Source organism: Lupinus angustifolius, chromosome LG11 (assembly GCF_001865875.1).
Source record: "Lupinus angustifolius cultivar Tanjil chromosome LG11, LupAngTanjil_v1.0, whole genome shotgun sequence".
Classification (NCBI taxonomy): Eukaryota; Viridiplantae; Streptophyta; class Magnoliopsida; order Fabales; family Fabaceae; genus Lupinus; species Lupinus angustifolius.
This window is the reverse complement of record NC_032019.1, coordinates 8,519,370-8,530,265: the sequence shown is the minus strand read 5'-3', so window position 1 is coordinate 8,530,265 and position 10,896 is coordinate 8,519,370. Positions and strand designations below refer to the sequence as shown.

General features: G+C 29.6%; 1 protein-coding gene across 1 annotated transcript; it reads left to right on the top strand.

Annotated features, from left to right (window-relative positions):
• LOC109359437 (TMV resistance protein N-like) lies at positions 286 to 1,869 on the top strand. The gene is made up of 2 exons (XM_019604103.1): positions 286 to 871; positions 1,529 to 1,869. Exons 1-2 carry the CDS (start codon positions 339 to 341, stop codon positions 1,818 to 1,820), a joined length of 825 nt encoding a protein of 274 aa, XP_019459648.1. The 5' UTR covers positions 286 to 338; the 3' UTR covers positions 1,821 to 1,869.

The following is a 10,896-nucleotide window of genomic DNA, read 5'->3' as shown; positions in this document are numbered from 1 at the left end:
GAAAGTGACATGTGGCATGAGGGAATGAGAAAGTGACATGTGACATGAGGGAAGGAGAAAGTGACATGTGGCATAAGAGAGTTTTTTTTATTATATTGTTAATCGAAGACGTTTTTAATTAATTAAAAACCTGATCTTTATTTCTTCCCATTGCTTGAAAACGTGACAGTAAGAAATACTAGTTTCTCTTAAAGTTACTCATTCCATGGGTTACATATTGATCCATGAATCTATAAAAGTAGAGTTCTTTAGAGTTGGACTTAATTGCCATATATATATCTAGGTTAACCTAAGTGACATACTCAACAACTTGCTTAAACTATAGTCCAATATTTCATATGGCATGGCCATGGTTATCTTCTTCCTCCTCCTCCATTACCACTCCTCCTCCATGGTCACCACCCTCAACCAATACTAGCCCTCAAGAAAAGCACCAAGTGTTTATTAGCTTTAGAAGTGAAGACACCAGAAAAACTTTCACAAGCCATCTTAATGCTGCTTTGAAAAGATTAGATATTAGAACCTATATTGATAACAATCTTGAGAGAGGAGATGAAATATCAGACACACTTATTAGGGCTATTGAGGAAGCAAAAATCTCAGTGATTGTTTTCTCTAAACACTATGCAGTTTCAAAGTGGTGTTTGGATGAACTTCTCAAAATAGTTGAGTGTGGAACCAAAGGGCAAATTATAGTGCCTGTTTTCTATGATATTGATCCTTCTGATGTGAGGAATCAGAGAGGAACATATGGTGAGGCATTTAATAAACATGAATGGACTTTTCAGCATAATATGGAGGTGATATCAAAATGGAGGGATGGTTTGGTATGTGCTGCTAATTTGTCTGGTTGGGATTGCAGTGTTAACAGGTAACTCTATACACCACAATAATTATCAGTTATAGTTTAGCACTCTTTCTATCATTTGAATAGATAAATTACAACAAATGGTATATCATCCTGTAAAATTCTGAAATAAACTCTCCTAAAGTAAGATATATCATTTTCCCAACAAATTATATAAGCTGAAATCTATAAATATGAGTATTTTATCTCATATTACATCTAGAGAATAAAGTGTACTGGTGTAAGGAGGGAAGTTATTTCCTCACATTCACTCATTAACAGACACTTGTGATATTTTATTATTTGTTTTCTTATTTATTTTAAAATTAAATAAAAATATTAGTTAGGTGTTATTACCTAATTGTGTAAGGAGAGAAGTTATATCCTCACACCAGGAGATACTTTTAGATAATTTTAATTTCCTTTAACATTTTAATGATGGCTTCCTGAGTCTAGGGGCTTTAACCATTTCTTTATAATGGTTTTGGTGATTTAATCACCTAATTTTTGAGATTTCTTTAGGTATATATCTAATATTAAAAATGTTACCTACTTTTGGCATGTTTTATAAAAATTTAATATGGATTCCCTCGTTTTTAGGAAACATAATAATAACATGGATTTGTAATAAGAAACTGAGATATTGATTTGTATCATTTTGCATGGTGTTTGTGTACACAGGACAGAATTAGAAATTGTTGAGGAAATTGCAATGGATGTGTTGCAAAAGCTTAATCGAGTAGATGTTTCTGACTTAGACCATCAAATCAAAAAGTATGAGCAACTTGCAGAACTCCAACATCAATATTTTGAGACCAAACCTTCTTTAGAAAATTGGAGAAATCATCAAGCAACGGTTGAACGTATCACTCAACTTAAAATGGAGAGAAACCTCCGTTTGCTTCGTTTGACACCTGAGATGCTCTCACATATGGGAAATTCAACAACTAATACTTACAATTATTTCTCTTAGTTTTAATATAACATTTGTCCAGTGATTAGGATCATCATGAATAAAAATGTTATGCCACAAATCTAATACTTTATAAGGTAACTATTTATTTCATTCTCTTACGCACTGAAATGAATATTACACTATGTATATTAAATGTTGAGTTTTCTTAAAATCCATGGAAAAGGAGGAAATTAACAAAACGTGTGTAGTGAAACATTAAATATTTAATATTATAAGAGATAGTGTACTTAGATTTTCAATATTTGTTATCATTTTTAAGTGCTTCTCATCACTCTTAAACACTAAAGTTAACTTGCTTGATCATTTATCTTGATAAATTTTGATTATTTTTATCAAATATTAACAAATCACTGTCCAAGGTAATACACAAATAAGCAATCTTTTATTTTGTCATCTTGACTTGACAGTCCTAACAAGTTGTAAGAATAATTATTAGACTAAGGTAGGAGTTCGGGTAAAATCCTTTTAAATTCCTAAAATAACAATTTCAAGATTTGAACTCTTGAATTGTAGATAAAATTTGTGGTATTGTTTACACTTACACTTGGAACCTTGTTCATCCTCACTTTGATAGGGATTTGTGGAGCTTAAATGTTTGTAGAAAGTTAGAATCTATTATATCTTCAATTATGTTGAACTCTATAAATATGGATGACAATAAAAACTGAACTTGTGGATACCTGTCCAAACTCAACCAGAATTTAACGGGTTAATCTTGTTATCATTAGGTTTGAGTTCAAATTTTATCCGATGTTAATTTTCAGGTTCGAATTTAGTATATTTGGTACCCTACCTCGAATTTATCTCAATTAATAAATTGAATAAATTAATAATTTAATATGTCTTCTTAGTTTTTCTTTAACTTTTAAGACTCTAACCTTAGTTTTGTTAGAGGCAAAATTAAAAATCAAAGAGGAAGTGAGGAACGACCATGCCCATCTTCCAATAGAGAAATGATCATCTTCATTTATTCTTCTTCATTCATCTTCCTTTTCTTCGGGCAAAGGAACAACCATCACCTTTAAAGATCGAACTTCATCTTCTCCATTTGTCTTTATTCAAATTAAATGTTTTTTTTTTCTTTATGGGAATTAAGCTTATGTTAATTGTAGTTTATGTGAATTTGGTACTTTTTTCTTGTTTTATATTTCATATTCTCAACTATGTCTGATTCTTCCTCAAACAAGGGGGAATAATGTGTAAACTTACATGCTTTTTGAATTTTCGTTTTTAAATTATCAGCAGGTGAAAAGTTTGCATATTCTGGTGAATTAGATGTAGGCCTACCGTACTTGAGTGATTTTTTCTGGTTCCCGGTCAAGTTTGGATTACACGAAAACTTTGAGATAATATATGTGACTCCCGAACTACCAATACATAATACATAACACTAAATCATAATTAATTGTATCGTGATGTTTCAAGGTAATTTCCTAGTATTATAAATAAATATACCTTAAATATATCTTTAATTCTTTTATATATATATAGGGGCAAATATCTAATTTTATTCGAACCAAATATATAAAAAACTAAAAGAGAGTAAATGTGGTTATTAATAAATTTTGATTTGCGAGAGATAAAAAAATTATAAGAAAAATAGGATAATACATATAGCTAGTATTTTTAAGGCTAGATATATTTGTGATGTCTCGTTTTAAAATAAAAAACTTACTTTTGTATAATTTAAAATCAAATCAAAATAATGATGGTTGAAAAATAAATATGGCATGATTGTTAGTTAATTTTTTGTACTAACAAGAGTATTTCCTTAATTTTTTTGTAATGAACTAATTAATCTCTTTTCGGGTTTGTGTTGTCCATCCTAATAGTATCGCTCCCAAGAATCAAACTTTCGGCCTTGAAAATCCAGTGAGGTTTTACATCACTAGATCAACGTTTTGTTTGTATTATTATTTATTTTGCAATTGTATTAGAAAATTAATGTTTTTTGGAAATGTGATTTGATGGACAATAAAAGACTTGATCTATTATTGCAAGATACATAGAAATTAATTCTCATTTATGGTGTCCGTCATCACTGTTTTTCTTATTATTTTCTGCATCATTAATCAATCTATGGTTGTCTTGCAAGTTGCAACCTCAAGATTTATGCATGCATAACCCATTATTTTTTGTGTCAAGCCAGGTATGAATTTCTGTCTTTTTCTTTTATGCATTTGTTATTTTGTGATTTTTTTAAATAATAAATGACAATAATTTAATTTATATAATTAAATGAAATAATAATTTTGATTAAAATAATTATTATTTTTATTATTAAATGATAAAGTAATTAATAAAAATATAGTATTAACTAAAAAAATGTATTTTTGTTAGTAAAAATATTTTTAACAATAACTAGATTCAAGAATAATTTTGTGACAAGTATTTAATTAATTATCATTTTAAATTTTTTAATAAAAATATAATGTTTAAAATGACATTAGCAATTAAAATTTTATCTTTCACGATGTTGTAGTGGATATAGGGTTGCTACTTCCATCCCTTCAAGTGGGTAGACATATAATGATAAATGTTGAGTTTTCCTTTAATCTTATAATAAAAATATATGAGAATTGGAATAATGGACATACTAATATGATGTTTTCTTTTTTATTGAGTTCAGATGGATAACATACATATGATTTTTCCTTCACTATCTTGATATGTAGTTGATCAATTAATAATTGTTTCTCCTAACTTAATCTTTATATAATAAAAATAATTTAGATCTATAAATCGTCTTACTATTTTACATGAGGAAGATAACTCTTCTCGGACATAAATTTAAAAATATAACTTTAGTCATTTAAAAATAATAATAATTAATAAAAAATATTTAAACAAATACAAGGTATATATCTTTACTATTAATTAGGATATCATCTTAGTTCAGATAGAAATGTGTTAAAATAATTTCTCATCTATAATTGACTTCTGAATTTTGAAAATATGGTTCAAGATCAAAATTATCTAAATTGTGAGAGTTTTGTGCGTGTGCAAAAAAATATAATTGCAAATCCAATATTTTGGAGATGATAGAATTTTATCATATTCATTACCTCCAGTTAGTTTTGGGAGGTGAGAGACTCGACATGCAATATGTAATTTTTTGTTTTAGTATGTTAATTCTTTCTTAGTTTTTAATCCATATTTTATTTTAGTTTATCATTTTGATTTTTGTTTCCGTCAAGTTAATACCACATCAACAATTAGTATAACATGTCTCACATACTGACGTTAACAATAACATTATTAAGGACTAAAACCAATACTTTTGGAATTTAAAAGAACTAAAAAAATAGATTATAAGAACTAAAACAAAAAAAAAACAATTACTTTTGAAGAAAGAAACATATTTAAAATTGAAGCACAATTTTTATAATTACTAAAGTATTACATCATAAGTCATATTTTGTTTATTATCCTCTTTCATGTGGAAATTGAATTTTTTAAATCAAAATGGTCATAATATTGATGGAAAAATCAACTTAGTATTATTTTTTGTAATTAAAAAATATTATTATATATTTTTTATGATTTGGTATTAATTTGATAATTATTTTTCTGTTATATCTTTATTTTTTAAGAATATTTAAGTCTCTAAGTTATCCAATTTGTAATTAAAATTTTTATTGGAAAGTCAAAGTCATAATTATATATATTTAAGTTTATTCATTGTAATAGAAAATCACCAAATGACAATGAAGTTTTACATGTTACAACCAATGTAGAGATATTTTTTAAGTGATGATTTGATATCTAATTTTTAATCTTAATTATTTATGTACGGTGGTGTACTTATATTTAATATTTTCATAATTTTTATATTATAATCTTTCTTGTTTGAGTCTCCTATATATATATATTGTATATATTAGCATGTTTATCGATAGAGGAAGTTGAATTAATTTATTATTTTTAATTTATATATATTAGTAGGTAGGTGTGTTATTTAATTTGTGATATTAATTACTTTTAATTTATGTATATTAGTAGGTAGGTGTGCTATTTAATTTGTGATATTTATTGGTTGGTTAATGCTTATTCTTTTTATGTATATTATTGAATGGTTAATGCTTATTTAATAAAGTAATATATTTTTTTAATTTATAGATATTAGTAGATAGTCTAATTTTGTTGAAGATAGAATAATTATTCTTCCTAAACTGTGTCGTTTTTAGACGTTGAATTTAATATGATATCTAAGAGTCTAACTCTAATTTACAACAGTAACATTTTCTTTTTAATATAGTGTTATTATTGTTTAAAATTAGGCTTTATTTTAAGAAAAAAATGTGTGCACTAATCATATAGTAATTTTTTACATTATTATTGTATTATGTAATATTTATTTTTATTTATTATTGACTCATATACAATTGCATTATGAATAATATAATGAATGTATATAAATTTGTACATTAAAAATGCATAGATATTACATTCTTATTTTAAGAGCTACTTTAAGATATGAGAGCGCATCTTCTCTGTCTGTCTTGTGTCACTTCATGTGCCATGAGTTGTGATTGATTGAATTTTTTCTATTTAAGTTAAAAATTTAATTATTAATTATTTTTATGACAGATCACAAATCATGATACATATAGTGACACAATGTTGTGGGACAAAAGATGTGATCCTGTAAGATATGCATGGTTAGTGCAAATATTTATACATAGTCTTATTCATCATCTATCATCCATTTTTATAACTTATATTTTATTTAAGAGTCAATAAAAGTAATGATTAAATATAAATGATTGATGATTAAAATGATAGAGTAAAAAAGTTTTACATTATGAATAACATTTATTTTATCTTATTTTAAAGAAATAAAGACTTCAATATCATATTTTATCAATATTGGGTATATAATTTAACAATTTTACATTGAATATCATTTATCATTAATATTTACGTAATAATGTCTCTCAAATATAAGTAATACAAAATAATAAATGAATAATAAATTGAAAAAATATAAATCTTTGGAAGTAGATCCAGTTATTCCAGAAGTAAGTTAAAAAATCTACTTCACATCTTAACTATCTATTATATAAAAATCTAATAATTCAGATCTACTAACTAATTCAAGTCATATGAAGTATTAGACTTTCATATTGGGAATGACTAAGACACTGAATAAATTATAGGGATTACTCATTTACGTCTCTCATCTTTTTCGTGGTTATCAATTTGGTCCCAGAAAATTTGTAAGTGATATTTTAATCCTCTGTTGAGTCATGTTAGTCCTTACGTCATGTGGGCACCGTTAAATGTCACATATTTGTTGGTGTGACACATTAATTGTTGATGCAGATCCTGGTGGATGGTCCTACGTGTATAACTTGTCATTTCAACATTTTGTTAATTTTTTAAATTTTTTTCCGGCTCAAAACATTGTTGCTTATTTTAATTTTAAAAAAAATTTTAATATTTAAATAATATTTCTTAATATTGAATGACGTCGTTTTGCAATGTTTTTAATACATTAAGCAAAACGACGTCGTTTTGTGTAGAATAATTTCAAAAAATATTAAGGAGCAAAATGACGCCGTTTTGCTCCATTTTCTTCCTTAAAGCGTTGAGGGTCTATTAGAAACCCAAATTGCCCAAATTTCTTACAACATAAACTTTAACAAGCTAATTTTGTTATCTTGTTGCATATGACATGAAAAACTATGGTGATGTGAAGTCGAGGTGCACGTGTGAAACAAGTTACGGCGATGTGAGCTTTGTAGATAGAAGATTTCGTCCCTCATTGTGTCATTGTTGAAGGCTTGCTTCTGTATACACATCAAAGACTATGAAGAATCCAAAGAAACGGTTATATGGATGTCCATATTTCAAGGTTTACATTGTTTTTGTTTTTATTGTCCATTTTATGTGAAGTTATGGTTTTTGTTATTTTCCAAGTCTGAAACATTTTTCATTCTTCTATAGAAAGGAAACAATTATTGGGTGAACTTTTTTATGTGGGTTGAAGATTGAAAAAGAAATCAAGCCATGAAGGAAGAAAATGGGATTGATCATGCTACAAATATGGATGATTTGCAAGCTAATCTAAAAGAAATTTAAATGATCATGAAAGAACATGTCATATGGTGCAGAAAAGTTGTAGTTGTAGCAGTTGTGTTTAGTCTGTTATCTGTTGTTAGTGGCCTTATGCTTTGTATTTTCAAATGATGTAGTAGTTGTAGTATCAATAGAATTAAGTTATGTATGTTTTGGTTATGTTTCTATTATGTAATGAAGTTATTGTTCTCTTTTGTAAGTTATGTATTATCAATGAAATGAAGTTATGATTTATGGAAGTTATGTAAGTTTTGTATTATGAATGAAATGATCAAGTATGTTATATGTTAGTATTTTACTCTGGTGCATTTTATAGTGAATGTAGTACAAAATAGCAACACAAAATGACTTTGTTGCAATGTAATAGTCACTTCTTAGCATTACAAAATACTTAGCATCCTAGTAAGAAGTGCATATTGTCATCGTGTCAATAATTGCATTACAAAAAAATATCAAAACACTACATCACTATAAAAACATACTTAGCGTCCTGTCAACAAGTGCATTACAAAAAATCATCAAAACACTATATGACTAAAAACTCTCCATCATCTCTTCTTAGCATTCTTTGAATTAGTTATTGGTGGCTTGAACCTTGAAGGTTGTTTTCTTGGTTTCACTTGAGCTTGGACTTGATGCTCTTGGATGGATTGAGGTGGTTCTAATATACTTGAGGTTGGATTAGCTTATGGTTGGACTTGAGGTGACTCCATTGTGTTGTCATCCTCCAACTGAAACAGAATGTATATCCATACTAATTTAGCCTGAGAAAATGGAAATGTAATTTAAATGTATAGGAATATGTTATTACCAACATTGTTGGGTATCTCAAATGAGTTCCAACCTGACTCTCCTACAACCAGTGTACATAAATTTAGCATAGATTATGGATAACAATATAAATTCCCGTGTACATAGTAGAGGGTAATGTAATTTACTTGAGTTTCAAGTAATTCAGGTTGTTGCATGTTTTCATGGACCCTTGTTTCATGTTTCTTACCATTCTTTCTTGGCATACCTAGGCCCTTACAAGTTTTACCATAATATCCATGTTCAATGAATTTTGGACAAGTTGTCTTCCATGACCTTCACAATTTTACTGAATTACCAGGTGCAGATTATGAATTTAAGTTTCTCTTTCTGTGTTTCTTAGGCCTACCAATTGGCCTTTTCAGGTTTGGTGGAATAGGCTTGGGATTCTGATTTGTGCTAACCCAAAATTCATCACTACTAATGGGCTAATGACATATGAACAGATTACATTAAAAATATTTGTTGGGTTTATTCAAGTGTGAAGTCCCACATTGGATATGTAGGGAAGAGTGAAAGGGTTTATAAGAAGGAAAGACACATGGAACTAATGCCTTAAGGTTTTGGTTCAAGACGTGGTGTCTCACTTGTGACTCTTCATTCTTCCCATATCCATGTAACAATGGAACTCCCTGGTGGTTGGAGGCTCCCCGGTCGCAATCTGGTCCAACAAGTGGTATCAGAGCCGATGGTTCGGCTGGGACATGATAGACTCAAGGGGGAGCGGACCGGAAAATGTGTGGTACCCACACTTGAGGGGGAGATTGTTGGGTTTATTCAAGTGTGAAGTCTCACATTGGATATGTAGGGAGGAGTGAAATGGTTTATAAGAAGGAAAGACCCATGAAACTAGTGCCTTAAGGTTTTGGTTCAAGACGTGGTGTCTCACTTGTGACTCTTCATTCTTCCCATACCCATGTAACAATGGAACTCCCTGGTGGTTGGAGGCTCCCCGGTCGCAGTCTGGTCCAACAAGTGGTATCAGAGCCGATGGTTCGGCTGGGACATGGTAGACTCAAAGGAAGTGGACCGGAAAGTGAGTGGTACCCACACTTGAGGGGGAGATTGTTGGGTTTATTCAAGTGTGAAGTCTCACATTGGATATGTAGGGAGGAGTGAAAGGGTTTATAAGAAGGAAAGACCCAGGAAACTAATGCCTTAAGGTTTTGGTTCAAGACGTGGTGTCTCACTTGTGACTCTTCATTCTTCCCATACCCATGTAACAATGGAACTCCCTGGTGGTTGGAGGCTCCCCGGTCGCAGTCTGGTCCAACAATATCCATAGTTAGCCAATTGTGTACATAGTCTTCAGGGGTATCATTATTGAAAGCAATTGCTGCCACAACATGTTCACAAGGCAATCTAGTGAGTTGCCATTTTTGACAAGTGCAAGTTCGATAAACCAAACTTGCCCCCAACTTGGTTGACCTATGTTTTACCTCATATGTTTGACTCTCAATATCTCTAGTCCATGTTGGAGTCCATCTACAACTTTCCACTTTGATTTTCTCCAATCTTCTTTGTTGGACAAGTAGCAACTTGCATTTCCAATTTCCCATGGTTAGTTTGTGTTGTCTCATTCTCCTCATGATGTAGCATCTCAACTCTTCTAACATAATTAAAATTGGTTTATCTTTGTACTCAATAATCTTTGCATTCCATACTTCACACATGTTGTTGGTAATGTTGTCAACTTTAGGCCAGTGGCTATAAAATGCCTTTACTCATGAGTTAGACTCAATATTGTTCAGATAAGACCATGCCATTAAATGCTTGTCCTTCAATTTTGTCATCTGAGTGTTAAATTCACCAACTGTTATGCATTTAGCTAATTCCCAAACAACATTTCTTAACTCATTATCCTTAAAACATTTGATGAAATTTTTCTAGATGCGCAGCACACAATTTCTGTGATGTGCACTTGGCATAACCTCATCTATTGCAAATTTAATCGAGGTCGTACCTGATACAAATAATATAACAATTAAAAACTACAGTACTAGGAAGTGACTCCTAGGTCATTTCTCATTGATTATTTTCAAGCAAAGCTTCAAACACCTTATACTCTCACAAACACACAAGGGGGGTTTTTGTTGTTGGATAGTATGAACATAAATTAAATTCAGAAACAGTAGTTAAGAAATGTAATAAAACGGCTAAATCCCTTTGGTTCATTTGTTCA